The sequence below is a fragment of the Rhinolophus sinicus genome, linkage group LG10, assembly GCF_036562045.2.
Source record: "Rhinolophus sinicus isolate RSC01 linkage group LG10, ASM3656204v1, whole genome shotgun sequence".
Lineage (NCBI taxonomy): Eukaryota > Metazoa > Chordata > Mammalia > Chiroptera > Rhinolophidae > Rhinolophus > Rhinolophus sinicus.
The window spans coordinates 34,227,116-34,244,442 of NC_133759.1; the positions used below are offsets into that span (position 1 = coordinate 34,227,116).

Below are 17,327 nucleotides of genomic sequence, written 5' to 3' on the forward strand. Positions count from 1 at the left end.
GTGGCCCAGGCAGCTGGAGTGGGTAAGCTCACTTTACAGGCCTCGCTCGGTATGCAGGGCCAGCTCTCCATGTGCCCGTTTGTTCCTCCGCACCATGCCAGGTCTTCAGATAATGGTGCATGTTTGAAAGTCAGCCTTGCTTCTGCCTTCCTGCTCCTACAGAGGGTTAATTCCGTGTGAGAAACTACTGTGGTGTATTTCCCTTGCACACATAATAGGCTGTTAGCTCTTTTAATGAAGAATCCTAGATTATATATTTCAACTCCACACTGTGAATAAGAAGCAATGAGCACAATATTTAAAGAAATAGGTAGTGTTTGGTTTCTTTTATCAGTGCTGCTAAATTGTCAAGGATCTTAATCCATTTTCTCTTCACTTTAGGAAGCTGAATTTCTTCTCTCCTTTGTTTACTTCTTAAGCCAACACACTGAAAGTTTCTGGGAATACTCCCAGTTCTTGAGATTAGGGTCCTGAGCCCCTGCCCACCCCCTCACCCCCACCAGTGTGGGCAGCTGCTTCCTCTCCCAGCACAGGAAGAAAGAATGACCCAGCAACTCTTCTTTGGCCCCTCGCCCAAAGTGGATCCGTTAGGGAAGCCATGCCTTCATGGGCCCCACTCCTTTTATTGCCTGTTACTGAAATAGTTATTCAGAGAATTCCTTTGGCCATTCAAAGCACTTCTTTCTATCTCCTCTTCTCCCCATCTTCTCTTATGGTCATGTGACCATGGATGAATTGCATGATATCTTTTTTGTCTGTAAATTGGGGATAATAGTATCTATTTCTATTGGGAAGTGTTGAGAAGATTGAGAGGCATTACTTAAGAAATGCATTGTTCCTCCTGTTCTTCCAATTGAAAGGGCTGATAAAAACGAGAGGACTTTTTTTCAACTTGAAGCCTGATCATCTCTCCCTTATTAAGAAGCTTTCCTTTCTCCCTAAGTAATACCTTCCAACATTCTCTTCCATCACTTCTTTGCTTGAAATTTGTACCAAATGAAGCTTAATTTTCTCCATTAAGGATCTCTTTTAGCAGCTACTCTTACCAGTTTTAGAGTCTAGCTCTTTCAAAGAGTTGATGTTATAAAACAAAAGTTTATGAGAACCTGAGCTGTTGAGAAATTCTGAGAAGCTTCATATTCACATGCTTTTCAGAGATATGAAGGCATTTCACCACAATTAAGAAATTAGGTTGAGTAATTAGTATTCAAGGTGGGGTGTCATGCAGTCGGATTCCTAATCCATGGAGTGGCTGTTGCGAGTAGAGGCTGTGTCATTGAGGAAGAAAGGTCCTGTCATCACGTGGGGCTAAAAGCTGCAGGTTGTCCCCATGGATGGAATGAGCCATAGTCACAGCATGTGAATAGTGGGTTAGATGAAGAAAGGCTTTCTAGAGTGAAGTCTGTGATATTTTAGGATGGGCTGCAGAGAAATATTCTGAAGTCTGTTTATAAGAAAGCTTTAAAAGCAGGTTAGATGTGTTCATTTCTCAGCTAGATTGGTGAGCTCTTAAGGCCCCCTCCAGTGCCAGGCTTCTCCTCTGCTCTGCCTCTCTTTGTCTGCTCACTGTCTATTTTGTGTTTTTGCATGTGTGTGCCTGTGGCCTACTTGGTACAGTGGGAAGAAGTCAGTGGCTATGATGAAAACCTGAATACCATCCGCACCTACCAGGTGTGCAACGTCTTCGAGCCCAACCAGAACAATTGGCTGCTCACCACCTTCATCAACAGGCGGGGGGCCCATCGCATCTACACGGAGATGCGTTTCACTGTGAGAGACTGCAGCAGCCTCCCCAACGTCCCAGGCTCCTGCAAGGAGACCTTCAACTTGTACTACTATGAGACTGACTCCGTCATTGCCACCAAGAAGTCAGCCTTCTGGTCTGAGGCCCCCTACCTCAAAGTAGACACCATTGCTGCAGACGAGAGCTTCTCCCAGGTGGACTTCGGGGGAAGGTTGATGAAGGTCAACACAGAAGTCAGGAGCTTTGGGCCTCTTACTCGGAATGGTTTTTACCTTGCTTTCCAGGATTATGGAGCCTGTATGTCTCTCCTTTCTGTCCGTGTCTTCTTCAAAAAGTGTCCCAGCATTGTGCAAAATTTTGCAGTGTTCCCAGAGACCATGACAGGGGCGGAGAGCACATCTCTGGTGATTGCTCGGGGCACGTGCATCCCCAACGCAGAGGAAGTGGACGTACCCATCAAACTCTACTGCAACGGGGATGGGGAATGGATGGTGCCCATTGGGCGCTGCACCTGCAAGCCTGGCTATGAGGCCGAGGACAGCGTGGCCTGCAAGGGTAAGCTCTGGGGCCTCTTGAGGCCTCTGCTGGGGCAGGGCCAAGTCTGCAAGGTTTCCCCACCTCCAGCCCTGGATCACACAGGAACAGAGCAGCCCAATGGCTCTTATAATATAAAGCTCCGGGGAAGTTCCCTAATACTAGGCCTGATGATTTTCCAATTGTGTCCAATCAGAATGTCTGTATTCATGGCAGGGGGAAGAGACAGGGAGAATTCCAAATGCTGGATAATAACTTAACCCACTCAGTTATATTTAATTTGGGGGCATTTTCACATTCTCTCTCTCTCTCTCTCTCTCTCTCTCTCTCTCTCTCTCTCTCTCTCTCTGTCACACACACACACACACACACACACACACACACACAGCCCTGCATCCTGTCTAGCTCCATACTCTGAGGCATGGAGAATTTGGGTTGTCATGGACAATTCACTCAAGGGTAATTGAGAAGTGACTGAATTTGGAAAATATTTTAGTTGATTTCAGTCCAGCTCCCACAGCACTCAACTTGGTACTGAACCCATGTAGCTCATTAACTCAAAGCCCTCTGGCTTGGCTGTCTTCCTCCAGGGGCTCAATGCCAGGCCCTGGGGCAGGGAGAGAGCTAGCTTTGGTGTATCCTGGAAGGAGATGGAGCTTTTGGAATGGGGGTGGGATGGTGTCATGAATTCTATTACCTTTGCTTCCAAATGATGCAAACTTTGCGGTTTTGGGGGATTAGGGTACTGTGCGCTCACCTCAGCTCTCCTAAGCCCAAAGCAGCACATGTCCTATATGTGGCAATCAATGTGCTGACCTGGCTCGAGCATCAGTCCTCTCTGGGAGTGAATAGAAAGGTCTGGAGGGTGCATACCTCATCTGTTGCCTAAATGCATGGAAGAGGAACATGGGGGAATCCAGAGTTGGGGAAGAGAAGATGCTTTCCTTTATTCAATTTCGTTTGTGGCCTTCAAAGTTTCAGATTCTTTCAAGAATGGGACTTCCCACATGGACCTTGGAAATGACCTCCTTGACCCTAACCCACCACTTGGGTGGCCCCAGTCCTTTGGGACAACTTGGAGGTGGGAGGCTGTATTAGTTCCTCCTTCTTCATTGTGAGCCTCCTGCCTCTCTTGTCACCCCCACCCCGCCTGAGCACCAGACCATCCCTTGCCTGTCTCCTTCTCCCCTCACCTTGCTCCCCAAAACCCTGAAGGCAAAGCACCAGGCTCAGATGGGATTACTAATGCCCATCAGCTCTGTGATCCTTTGAACTCATCTAATTGCCTGGGTAGGGGCACTCACACAGCCTTTCTGCGGCCTGCTGAGAGTGAGAGCTGTGCCATTGTGTCTTTATTGGATTTCTTGGTTATGGTACCCATGATGGATGGTGTGGAAACAGAGGGGAGAGAGTGCCAGATCAAGTGATGAATCAACACAGACAGTTTTAAAACCAGCCCGGACTGGTCCCAGAGCGCTCTTCTTTGTCCCGTTGGTTGGAGGAGGGGCAGGAGGCGCCCTCTTTGGCATTTGTCAGGGTCCAAGTGGGGATCCAGGCTCCAGGCTGAGTTCTTAAAGGGGCAGGTGCAGCAGCTGCCAGGCACACTTGCAACAGTGTGGGTGATTTCTCCAGACTTCAAAGGGCTGCCATACCACACTTGCTGGCTGGAGCCCTCTCGTTTTTCTCATTATTTCCTGAGTGAAACGGCAGGAACCTGGGCAAGCATTGATTGGTCCTGATTTAATTGGGACTCTGGGAACAGGCTCATTTCTTTGGGCTAATTGGAACTTTTCTCTTTTGGGGGGTTCTGCTGTCCATGCTACTTGTCCATCACCTCCGGTGGTTGTCTTGGGAGGGCCTTTGGGGACAAATATTTAAATCTAAGTGGTTTCTTTCCATTCTCCCTCTCTAGCCCCAGGCCCCTCTGGACTTTTGGGGGACATTCCTAATCTAAAGTTATTGTGAACCTGGCTTGATTTTACAAACTGCTTCTTGTAAACTTATTCGAGTGTGGAGGAAATGGGGAACGTAGGACACCATCCCTTTGCCATTGTAGAGGCATAGGCAAGCACATTTTGGTGGCATTTCTGAAAGTGGAGAGTGGCCATGAGGCAGCATCATGGGTCCTGCTGCCCAGCAGCCTGGCTGAGCTCAGTGCCCTAGAATGGCAGAGAATCCCCCATTTCCCCTGTCTCAAGAACTTTAATTTGCGTCTTCCAAATTTTTTTTGCCCTTTTCTTTGCTGGTAACCTGGTCTTGATGGCTGAGTCAGACCTCCCTTCCCAGAGCGCATAGCCAGCTTCCCCCAGGAGGTGAGGGGCCCTTGGGCATAGACCGTGATTCTGATAGAGTTGTACATCCTTTGGTTTGGGGTGGGCCATGCGTGTGGAAAGGTCTGTGATGGGTCCCATGGTCTATCTTCAAAAGAAGTACCCACCTATTTTGGGTGCTTAAGCTGTGCTGTCAGGCGGGCACCATGGCTGTTCACAGCAGTTCTGGGGTGGTATAGCCAAGCCTCATTAGGCCAGGAGCACCGAGCCTGGTGGATGCCAGGCAATTACAAATGAGAAATAGTGAACCTCCATCAGCTGCCCTGGAGAAGGAAGGAGAGGCAAGTTACTGTCTCCCAAGCCTTGAGAACCGATGCGCTGGAGCCAGGCTTGGAAGGCTGGGTGATTTTGTGATTCACACAGGTATGTCGATTTGATAGATTTTCTTTTCTGGACATTTGAATCTGGGCCTTTGCATGGGTTGAATTTACAGGATAGTGGAAAGACTATCCTTTATATTATTTTTGTGGCATGCCAGACTTTTGTGATGGGCAGGAACCTTATTTGCCTGACTTGCACTGTTCATCTGTTAAACCCTCTCCTGTCAAAGTCATGGTGACCAGTTGCTTGGTTGTGCAGAGCACCTGGAGACCAATTAGGCAACCCAGCCAGCAAAGAGTGGTCCTGGCCTACAGCTGTTCCTGTTGTGATGAGGGAGGATGGGAAGACAAGCAGAAGAAGCTGTGGGGAGAGCTTGCCCATTAGAATGTGCAGCAAGCGGTTTACACATTTTCTTGAGGGCCCCGTGGAACAGCGTCTGTTCCTGACTCATCCTTTCTATAAGCGCAGGTTGGACCAATCAGGCAAGAGCACAGCAGCCTGCTGACCCCACCAGTGACTCTGACCCCATCATGTGTTTGTCTCTATGAAATTGTTAATTACTAGGAAAATGGCCCATCTGCCCCCACTTCAAGTTTCATGCTCATGGTACAGTGGATTAATGAGAAATCATGGCTTTATCTTTACCTACCCTCATACCTTCCCTGTTTAGGTTGATGACTAAGGCAAGCCCCTGTGTGGGTCCCATAGCCTAACTGTCCCCGGACCAGGGACGCCAAGAGTTGGTGCTCAGCAAGCTTTTTCTGTGCAGTGGAGTGTAAAATACTGCATTAGCTAAAGTTGGTTTCAGGGGGAGATGGGGACGCTAAGACTGAGTTGTTAGGGGGAACCTGGCATGGGTAGGCCCCTTACCTGTCTGTTAGAGCTTGGGGGCTGCAGTATCGCCTATGGGTGTTCAAGGAGGGGTCCCGTGTGCTGGGATAGCCTCTGGCAGCGAGGTCCTAGCTGGAGCAGTGTACCCATGGGGCTTACACCTGTGTCTGCCCCTATGGCTTTCCCTCCCAGGCACAGTCCCTGGAACTCCAGAAAGAGCTTCCTCATTAGCCTTCCTCTCTAGCCACTGTTAGGACTCAGGAAATGACAATACAATGCTACACATACCCCTTCCTGCCATCCTCCCTTGCTCCTGCCCCTGAGGTATCCAGGCCAGCCTTGGCTCACCACTGCAGAGGGCACACACTGAGCTACGGTGCCTAGGCCCTCATTCTTGGTGCTGTCACTTGCAAAAGGGGAACGGAGTGTGTCCAGGTGGAAGAGGCCTAACCTAGAGACAGGAGTTGGTTTGAGTCCTGGCTCTGCTGTGAACTTCTGGATGGTTTTTAGGCAAGTCCTTTTCCAGTGACAGTCCTATCGTGTATGCCTACTTCTCAGGGTTTGTGAAAATCAAGAGTGACAATGGATATGAGAATGCTCTGGAAGCCATGCAATGCCATCTATTGCTAGGGGTCATTGCCCTCAAGTCCTAAAGCATGCCATCTGACTCTGGTTACGAAGGGAACAAGATTCTGGAATGAAGGTGGCATGTGGTGCTCCCACCCAGAGACACAGGTCAGCAGGAGTCCTGAACGTTCAGTCGTTTACCTACCGGCACCTACCCGGGTCCAGATCCATGACTTTCCACAGTGGCCAGTGAAATCAGCACATGGGTGTGACCCACTGCCACTCAACACGTCAATGGGTCAGTTAACACACGTTTGAAAGGTGTGGCTCATGTGGCCTGCCTTGAGGCTGGGGGTCTGGGCAGGTGGTCTTTGTGAGCTGGATGTCTAAGTAGGGTAAGAAGACTCCCCAAGCCGGATAAAGAATGACGGTCTTACGAAGCAGTAATTGTTGATCCCAGGGTGGGCATGAAAGCTTTTATAAAATGGCATCCCAGGTGCCTCCTTCTGAGACTATATTTAGTAGGTCTGGTTGGGGCCCAGGCCTAGAACCCTGGGTGTAAGCTTCAGACCAGGACCATCTATATAGCTGGAGTCTAGAAGAAACGGGCCCCAGGGGATGTCACCGAAGGTGTCCTTGGGCCTGTGGGATTTGTAGAAGGGGTAGACCTGAGAACTTGAGGGGACATAGAAGGAGTCTGGGATCAGGGACTGCAGGAGCAGGCTGGAGGCTGGGTGGACTGAGCACGCGGCCTGCAGGCTGATAGGGAGGAGACGAGCGTCAGTGCACCTGGAGTAGGTGGTGGGGGCTATGGGACCGCTGTGCAGGGTCCTAATGATGCCAGATGGTGTAGACTGGCACCTCAGCTGCGAGGAAGCCCAAGAAGGGCTCTGGGCAGAGAAGACAGAGACAGGACGCTGAGGGTGGACTGTCTAGGGGTTCCAGCAAAGACCAGCCTTCCCCGTAGCTGTCCGGCACCAGCGGTTCGCTCAGGACTGTCCTCTGAACAGCAGGGGTGCCGCCATTGTGCTCAAGGGTGCATCAAACCCGCAGGATTCCCATGCCCTGCCCTGGGCCTGCCAGTCAGGGCTGGGCTGAGGAGCCAGGTTCTGTAACCAGGGGTCTATGCGACTTTTGGAGGAGGCTCTCGGGTCAGCTAAGACCCATCCAACTCTGGATGTTGGCGGGGCTTTGACAACTGAAGAACAGAACAGTTCTTCGTTCATCTGTCTCCCTGTTCTGTGTCTTTCCCGCTCCCCACATATCTGTCGGAGCCCTGAGTTGGGGCCTAAAACCTCCCGGAGGTCACTGCCTTGTGCAGCTCTCCCACGACACTCGTCAGACCAGATACTTCCCTGCGTTCTCCTCAGAGGGTTCTTCTCTTTCGGAGGCTTCGTCTTCACTCCTCTCCTTTCTCCATCTGGGGACTTTTTTTCCGGGGTAATTTTCCACCTACATGTAAATTCTTTCATGTCTGGAAACCCAAGGGATATTTTGAACCTTTTAACCATTTCGGTGCCTTTGTCAACCTGAGCAGCTGAGATGAGCCAACGTATAAGCCTGGGGGAGTTGAGATGAAAAATCTGCAGGATACGAAAGTGGAGAAAAATGTGTCTAATTTAGTTCCTCTTGGGAAAAGAAGTTTCTGGAGCCTATTTCAATCTCCCTAAGGGTTGCTGGTCTCTGCTCTGGGTCTCCACCTGCCTCCTCATCCTGGATGCTGAAAGAGAAAGTGGCGGCCTGAGGGAGAGCTGTCGTGTGTGTGTGTGTGTGTGTGTGTGTGTGTGTGTGTGTGTGTGTGTGTGTAGGGTGCACTGCAGTGGCAGCTGTGTTCACAGGCACTGAGGAAACCTTTCTGATCTCTCTTGCCCATCAGCATTTGGCTGGTGAGTGAGAGGAAGGCCACAGTTCAGACAGCCTCCTCTCAAGCCCCCGGGAGACCAGCTCTGCGCAGGCCCTGGGAGGCCAAGATCATTAACACCGCAGCCCTGTAAGATGAGCTTCATAATAGGATTTCCCGACAGGCTTCTTCATTTAGAAACCTCTCGGGCCTCCTCTGATCCCCATGATGGCTCTGGCCACTGTTCCCCAAAGAGGAATCTGATGTAATTGACTGCATGTAATGGGCTATGACACCAGCATGAGCAACAGCAAACAGAGCTCGAAGGATGCCCCTCTGCCAGACTGACTCCAGCATACCAGGCATGGCAACTCGGTCCCAGGCTCCGCTGGTGGCAGAGGATGGCAAGGAGGCAGATAGGAGGGGCTGCTCTGGGTTCCAAGTCCCCTTGTGCTCGGCACTGCACCTTCTGCCTTTGAAAGACAGGGATTGATGTACCCCAATCCCAGTGGTGTTGACCAAATAATCATGATGGTCCCAGGTCAGTGTTAGAGTTACTGAGAATGACGGGTAGTGTTTTGTGCAGGAGCCCTGCTCTGGGTGGAAGTTCATGACCTAATAAACATGTGTTACCAAAGATGATAACAAAGACAGCATAGGGTCGTTATGGAGGTAGTGAAAACGTCACTGGGCTAGCAGTGCAGCTGGGCCCCTGGTGCCACTTATTACACCATCATTGGCCATGAAGAACTATAGAGTCTGAAACTGCCCAAGCTGGGGTGGGAGTGCGTGGGATGCTGAGAGACCATCTATTCTGATCGCCTCCTTATCCACAGAGAGAGAGCAGCCAGGGAGCACTTCTGGGCACCAACCTAGGGAGCCCCAGCTAGTTAACGTCACAGCTGGGATCAGAACCCAGGTCTGGAGAGGCCACCATCTGCCTCTGCTTCTGAGTTAGATGTTAAAATTAACCGTCCTTAAAAGCACAAGAGTATTTCCAGGAATATCAAACTTCTGTCAGCTGCTCTCTCATGAATTCTCTCTCGTATCTGTGCTGTCCCTTGTTTTCTTGGGTTCTGGGCACTCCCTGGAGCCATGCAGCACCAAGCACGGACCTCCGTGTTGACTAGATACCACCGTCTTCATGTTAACCTCTCTGGGAGAAGTACTTTCTCTGCAGATGCTCAGACAGGTTGCCCTGCCTGTGAGCCATCCAGAGCGTGCACAGCATTGTGTAGGCCAACCTCAAGCTCCCTGGGAAGGGTGAGGTCTAAGGCTTTGTGCTTACAGAAAAGGACAGAGGGAAGGTAGCAGGGCTGCAGGCTGGGGGCCTGGCTGTGGCTCTTTAATTTACATATCTGCATCAAGGGCAAGTGTGGGCCCCTGGGGCTGAAACCCAGCTCAGACTGTGGTCAGATTTACCCCCTTCGCTTTCAGTCCCCATCTCTCTCTGGAGCTGGACAGTCCCTTTCTGTAGAACTTACTCGCCTGGAGGGAGAACTATCCCTTTTGAGTTTGAAGGATGTAGAGGAAGAATTGTATTGAATCTGAGCCTGCCTGGAGGGAGAGCCTTCAGTTCTGGGCCCTGGAGAGCTCTGAGGGTCTGAGTTCCGTTTCCAGTGCTTGTGGCCATTGACGAGCTGTGTCACCTGTGTCCAGTGCCCCTGGACTTTAGTTCTCTCTCAAGGCAATGGGGTGAAGAAGAGTCTGCCCAGGACTTTTGCAGACGGAGAAGGAATGCATCCCAAACTCGGGCACACTGTCAGGAGCAAGCTTTATTTTGCCAAGAAGGCTTGGACAGGGACATTGAGAGAGGGGCGGTCGTGGTCTTTCCCCATAGGAGGGGTCTCTGCCTGCAGAAGTCCTATCTACACTCTCTTTGCTGGCTCAGTTAAGAGCTTGAGTACCAGTTACCTGAGATGGCAGCTGAGTCCTCCACTTTCATTTCAAAGGCCAGCCAACAAGCAGGACAGGCTAATCCTGGGAGATGTGGCTTAGTACAGAGGAGTGCGTCTGGGTCTGCTCTGGGCCTCAGCATCCATCTGATATGACAGAGACCATCTTATCTCCACCCAGCCTACTGTAAGACAAGTTTGCACCTGCAGGTGTGCTGGACGCATCTCCCAGTGTGCGCGTGTGTGCACGCATGCAGGCTGGAGTTACCTGGTCTCTGGGTATGACCCTGGGGGCCTGCACTGGCCATCTCCTTGCAGGCCTCAGGGTTCTGGCTTCTAATTCCCCAGTCAAGTTGGATTCCACTCGTGAGTTCATGTAGAGTGAGTGGGCCCTGTGCTCATTCTTTCTTTAGGTACTTAACGGGCACCTAGACGAGCCACACCCTTTATACTTATGTACTCAGATTGAACACTTTTACGTCTAAGAATTTGCTACATTCTTAGCATGCTCTTCGAAAATGCTTGCAATGTCAAGAGGACAAGAGGGCCACAAGTAGCTCTGTTGTCCTGGAGAACTCAATGGAAGATGGCTTTTCCCAGCTAGACAAGACTTCTAGTAACCGTGAGTTCAGCCCGCCCGATGACGTTTAACTTTGCTTTCCCACAGTGGTCCCCAGCCGGCTTTTAGACACCCTCAGTGATGGGACACTTACACACCCTGAGGCAGCCTGGTTCACCTCTGAGCCCTGCTTCCTAGTACTGAAATGAGTCAGGGGCCCACTGCTCCAGTCCCTATGGTAGAACTCTTATGCAAATCTCCCTTCTCCCAAGTTACCTTTTGTTGTTATTATTTTTAAAAATGTTTTTAACAGGTAATGCATGGAAAATGTACGTTTCCCTCCCACTCTGGTCCTCACCAGGGTTCCTCATTGTTAGTTTCTGATAATCTCTTGCAGAGAGGGTCCATGTATTTGCATACCCAGATATAGACATTCTTTCTCCCACCTGCAAAGGGCCATACTGCACAGGGTGTTCACCTGGTTCCCCTTACCCCCTTTCTTACTTAACAATGAAGGTTAACAGTAATTTGGTTATGTTACATAGAAATCTGGCTCTTCTTTCCAATGATTGTGTAGTATTCCATTGGATGGATGTACCTTTATTTAATTGGTCCTTCATTTATATACATTTAGGTTGCTTCCTGTTTTTTGTTATTTCTAAACCATGTTTCAACAAATATCCTTGTGTATTCATGTTTGCACTTCCGTGTGAGCATATCTGTGAGACAGACTGAATTAATTTATTCAATGAATATTTATTGAGAACTTTCTATGTGCTAAGCACTTTTCTAAGAGCTAAGAATGGAAAAATTCTTAGAAGTAAACTTGCTGAATCAAGAGTATATAAGTATTTAATTTTGATAGATATTCCCAAATCGTCCTCCAAAAAAAGGCATATTCTACCAGTTTTGCTCCCACCAACAATGTAAGAGAGTTCCTGTTCCCTATACCTTTACAAAGATAGTAAAATATCAATCATTTTTAACTTTGCCAATCTGATAGATGAAAATCAGCATCCCACTCTGGTTTCAGTTTGCATATGTCTTGCTGTGAGAGCCACTGAATGTGGCAAAGTGCCCTGAGTTGTTCTGCTCAGGAGTTGAGACGCAAGCTTTCCTATCTAATGTGTCACCAAATCAAGTGAGTTTGCATGTTGCGGACAGTTTGGAGTTTGCTCACTCCATGGTGTGGTCCACCCTTCGCTTGCCTCTGTTCCATTTCCTCCTGCCTGCATCCCATCCTTGATGTGTTCTTTGCCCATCTGTAGCATCAGGGCATTTTGGTACATGCCATGCACCTATTTCAGCGTTTTCCAGATGATGTTAGGTGAAAGGTCTGCAGATGGGGCAGGACAAGGGCAAGTGCTGCTGTGGAAGGGCCAGGCCATTCTCAGGTCCTCTCAGGAAAGACAGCCCAGCCTGGTTTGTTGGGAAACACACCTCGCTTTTCCATCTTCCTTCCCTGCCTGGGGCCTTTTCTGGCATCCCTGCTGATCCATTGCAGCCCTGTTCTGCAATGAGGTGAATCTCTCACCTCTCGGCGCAGTCCCTTCACCCCCCATCCCGTCCTTTACCAGCTTGCCTCCGGAGCCTTGGGCCTCGGCTCACCCTGATGATTCCGCATCAGCTGCCTCTTCTTGTCACCAGCCTCTAGCCTTCTCTTCATTTCTTCTGTACCAACCCAGCTTCACCAGACTTGCCGCCCCTTCCCCAGAATCCGTAAACCAGTGTCAGCCCCATCTCTGACCAGCTGTCTATGTCGCAGGCCGGAGCACACACCTTCCCACAGCCCTGCTGAAGCCCAGGCCCTGCTTCTACCAGTGAGCGTTGGCTTAGCCCTGGGTCACTGCCCACGGCCTCCACCTCCTTCTGGTTTTTCCAACTCTGCAGCAATTCTTTTTCTCTACCTCTCTTACTTGCCTCATTCCCCCTCTCTTCTCCTCTCCCCTCCCCTCCTTTTCCTTCTTGCCTCCCTCCCTCCCTTCCTTTGTCACTACTTTTCCATTAAAATAAATACTTTCAGGTTAAAATATGAGACAACTTAAAGAAAATAATAAATTAAAAACCTGGCTTGTAGTTATGGCAAAAAAAAAAAAATAAAACAATAAAAAAAAACAATAAAGGTAATATGCAAATAACATGTTTGAAAAGAATGCTGACTTGCCCTGTTTACCTGGGCTGATAAAGTAGCTTATACACTCTTCAAGGAATTCCCATGTTTTGTTGTCAGCTCATGTGATAATTATAATTGCATGGAAACACTACTACAGTGTGGCTGTCATTTATAGAGCACCCATTACATGCCAGATGCGCTGCCAAATTCTTTCCCTGCACTCTCTCAAATCCTCACCATAGCCCGATGAGGGGCACACGATTAACATGCTCATTTTTCAGTTGAAGATACTCAGGCACAGAGAAGCTAAGTAACATTGCCAAGGTCATATAATGTAGGACTCAGGCCCAGCTAATAACTGCCGTTCTCTACCCCTCCCCCAGATGAAGAAGAGCAAGATTCGTTTAGGGGCAGATTTGTGATTTGTGGTGGCAGCTGGGGTTTCAGTGTCCCATTTGGGCTGAGATATAAACTTCACTAGGGTACCCCAAAGAAAAGTCATCAGGGTTTGATCTTCATTTCCCGTTGGCTAGGGATGAACTCACCCTGGAGTTCATGGTGTGACCATTCCCACTGGCAAGAATGAAGGTGCAGTTGAACCCCCCACACCCGCACTTCCATCGTCGGCCCAGCTCTCCCTTTTACTCTTCTCCTTTCTGAGCTCCTCGTTGGCAGGGTCATGCCTGATGCTTCTCTGCATCTCAAATGCCTACTTTGTGCCATCTGTTAAATGAGAACAAAACAAAATGCATTGAAAACAAATTTTGTGGAAGCAGGATGTGAACAGAGGAGGAAGGGAGGCTTTGCATTAGGATGTGTAAGAAAACATCCCAGCAGCACTGAGTCGCATAAGCTCCGAAGAAACGAGTCAGGAAGCAGGCACGAGTCTGCTGACAATGCATGCACTTGCAGAGGTGATGAGAGCAGGGCCAGATGGAGGAAGTCACCAGTGATGGCAGAGGCCTTGTCTGTCTGTTGTCCAATAGAGTGATACGTTGTGCACACACACAGAGAACTAAATCAACAGAATGGTCACAACCTCATACGTCATGAAACACTTTCACCAAAAGTTGGTGATAACGTCTCAGTTTGACAGAGGACATAAGGTCAGTGCAATGTGTGTATTTCAAGTGGAAAATGACAGTCAGCTCTTTGTACAAAATGGATAGAGCTTCTCATTGAAATTGTATGGAATATGCAAGAACTCCACCAAATCATGAACTTGGCAAAATTTTGCCTGTTCTGGGAATTAGGCAATTTGAGGATTTCTGTTTGGTTTCTGAGTCTGTCACACACCTGGCTACAGTCATTCGAATGTGGTGACCCTTGTCACTTGAAGGTTTTCTTTTCTCGCTGGGTCTGTTTGTCTTCCGCTCTGCATCTTTGGCCAAATTTATCTCCCCTGTTTTCTTTTCCTCCACTTATTCTGTTCCCTTGTCTTCTCTCTTGATTTGCTTCGAAAATAGAAAAAAAAAGGGAAAACACATTTCATTGGTAGGATTTTAATGCATGGATGGCTGTTTCTATTCATTGTTTTTATTTTTTTCCCTAGGAAACTGTTTAGATGCAAATTGCAATAAAAAATGAATTCTTCCCTGTAGTAAAATACAGGAAATCAATGTTCATCATTGACATCAATTGCAAATATTACAAGAGTCATTTTTGTCATCAAATTAATATATAATCCCACATGTCGATAATAAGATCATTCATTGAAAAGAACAATAGCTTTTGTCTGTATGTGTGTAGAATGCCCTTCTCCCCTGTGCTCATTCCTTTACTGTTTCTGGAGCATACTCTGCTTATTTCAGCTTCTTCAACCCCATTCTTGATTATTCTTGGCTTCTGAGAATTCTCTCTAGCTTCCCTTTTTTTCTAACATCTTTCAAATCTTGCAATCCAGCTACTAGTTAAGGACCAGTAACCAAAGCTGTTAATTATTGAATTGAACATTTCCAAACAGGGTGACTGATTCAGTCTTTCAGGTCGATAACCCTTTTCCCTCTTGTGGGGATCTTTGCCCATCTACCCTGCCCACTCTCCTGATAACTTCCTGTAATGAAAACTCAATTATTTGGAAGAGTGTTTCCTCTTTGGGGATTGGCCTTTTCATTTGTCTTTTCTCTGAACCCCATGAAAGTGTGCTTACTGCCTGCTCCTGACCCACCTGGAGAGCGAAAAAGTGAACTAACTGTGCCAAAGGAGCAGCAGACGCCCTCACCTCTGAGGACAGTGGATATTTACTACCCAGAGAGCTGATAGCATCAGTACACAGCCAATTGGTCATCCACACACCCACTTCTTCCTGACCCAGGAGGAGGAGGCAGAGGTGGCTGCCCCTGCACATCCCCAGGGGTGGTAGCTTTGCTCCTCTCCCTACCCTGGCTTCCCACAGTGGCCAGGCCTCTTCAGACCGTCTCCCACAGTCTCCTTTCCTGCTTGTAGCTGAATGCTAGCCCTTCCTTCTGGACCACAAAGGGCTCTGTAGACAGACATTGTGTGTTGTTTGCCAACACGGGGGCCCGGGTACACAGAGGGGGTGAGGAAGAAGCCATCTGCTCTCTCCTTTCACGCAGACCTTTGCTTCCTCCCTTTTTCACTCTCTCCGCCCCTCACTCTCTGTCTTTGAACGTGCATACAAAAATTAAAAAAAAGAAAAAAGCAGTTGCTAATTAGAGCAAGAGAATGAGAGTAAGCCTGGAAGAGGGATACAACAGAGAGGCCAGCTCCTGTGCAAATCAGCCAGCTTTTATGAGCCACTGAGGGAAGAACAAGGGGGGCCCTGAAGGGGCTTGGGAGGGATATTTTGACAAAATAAGCAACAAAGCTTCTTCTTCAGAATGGCAAAGAGGGGCTTTGTCCTAACCTCCCGTCATAGAAGAGGAGGAAACAAGAAATGACAGTTTCTTATAAACTCCCATCGCTAGTGTCCACCTGCCCTAGCTCTTCTTATCTTTTTCACACTCTCTCAATAGCTCAGTAAACAACGGTGTCAATTTTGGGGACATTTAAGTGTATCCTTTTCTTGGTAATTTTTGTTCTGGCTGATAGAGAGTGGGACATCATGGGCTTCTGGTCCCAGGCTGGGAGCTTCCCCGTACAGGAGCCGCTGAGTCATCAGGAAGCCCCAGCTTGGAAAATATCCTCTAACAAATCAAAACTTCCTGTCAGGGCTTTTTTTCACTCTGTCCTAGTCTTGGTTCACCAGGGTATTTCTTTTCCCAGCCCTGTGTCATTAAGTTTTCCACGAGTCGTCCTGATGCATGGCGCTGAAGTGTTGGCTGCCTGGGGACACAGCAGCCCATGTTCAGACAGGACCCTGCTCTGACGCTGAGCTCTTCGAACTCACTTCATGCTCACAGAAGGTTCTGGATACCACAGCAGCCAAGGCACCTGCCTGGCGGTTCTGCCATGGCTTAGAGTGGAGCTGCCCTTGCTTCATTCAGCCAGGCTCGCTCTGAAGGCCCAGAGATGCTGTCAGTTATAGGGAGGGAGGGTTTACCTGTTGACTCGGTCTCTCTAGAGATGCAGTTTCTTCAGGCATAAGATGAGTTGACTCATGTTGTAGATGTAAAGATTTTGATCTGTGTATTCAAAAAAATGAGGTATTTTTCTGATTTCTTGTGAATGTAAGCCAATTAAGATGAGCACAGTAGAAGTCTCCTTACGGTGCACGTTGGTACTGACTTGTCAGGGAGAAAGAAAGGAAAAGGAAATAGAACCTGGAAAGAAAGGATTATTGGTTCATTCTCTTCCACGGGTGGCTTGAAGGTGATGGCTACACATGAGAAGAGAGAATGACCCCATTGGAATCTCTTGGGAAAAATCCCTTGATTCTGGACTAAGGTCTCAAAATGAACTTTTCAGGAGTCCATACGCAGTGGACCAGTTTCTAGCACACAGATGTCAGCTCTTGGTATTGTCAGTAGTTTTTATTTTAGCTATTCTAATTGGTGTGTGCTAGTATCTCATGGTGGTTTTAATTTGCATTTCTCTAGTGAATAATGATGTTGAATATCTTTCATGTGCTTATTGGCCATCTGTTTATACTCTTTGGTGAAGTGTTTATTTAACATTTTTGTCCACATTTTTGTTAAGTTGTTTTGTTTCTTACTATTGAGTGTGGAGATTTCTTTATATATTTGGATACAAATGCTGTTTATGAGTATATGATTTGCAAATATTTTCTTCCAGTCTGTAACTTGTCCCTGCTTTCTCTTAACAATGTCTTTTACAAAACAATCTTTAATTTTGATGAAATCCAACTTATCTATTAATTTTTTTTTCTTTTTAAAGACTGTATTTTGTCAGAGCAGTTTTAGGTTCATAGCAAAATTGAGAGGAAGGGACAGAGATTTCCCATATACCCACTGCCCCCACACATGCATAGACTCCCCCGTGAACAGTGTCCCCTAACAGAGTGGGACATTTATTGCAATTGATGCACCTACATTGATATACCATTGTCACCCAAAGTCCATAGTTTACATTAGGGTTTGCTCTTGATGCACATTCTGTGGGTTTGGACAAATGCACAATGACACATATCCATCGTTATGGTATCATACAGAGTATTTTCACTGCCCTAAAAAT

General features: G+C 48.1%; 1 protein-coding gene across 4 annotated transcripts in view; it reads left to right on the plus strand.

The window, feature by feature from the left end:
* Positions 1-17,327, plus strand: part of EPHB1 (EPH receptor B1) — a 420,104-nt gene that overhangs the window by 155,027 nt on the left and 247,750 nt on the right. For 3 of the 4 annotated variants that reach the window (XM_019748047.2, XM_019748058.2, XM_019748067.2), the window contains exon 3: positions 1,618-2,299. The exons of the other annotated variant lie outside the window; for it this stretch is intronic. In XM_019748047.2, coding sequence (XP_019603606.1) covers positions 1,618-2,299 — 682 coding nt within the window. The remainder of the gene's footprint in view (positions 1-1,617; positions 2,300-17,327) is intronic. 4 annotated transcript variants of the gene reach the window in all.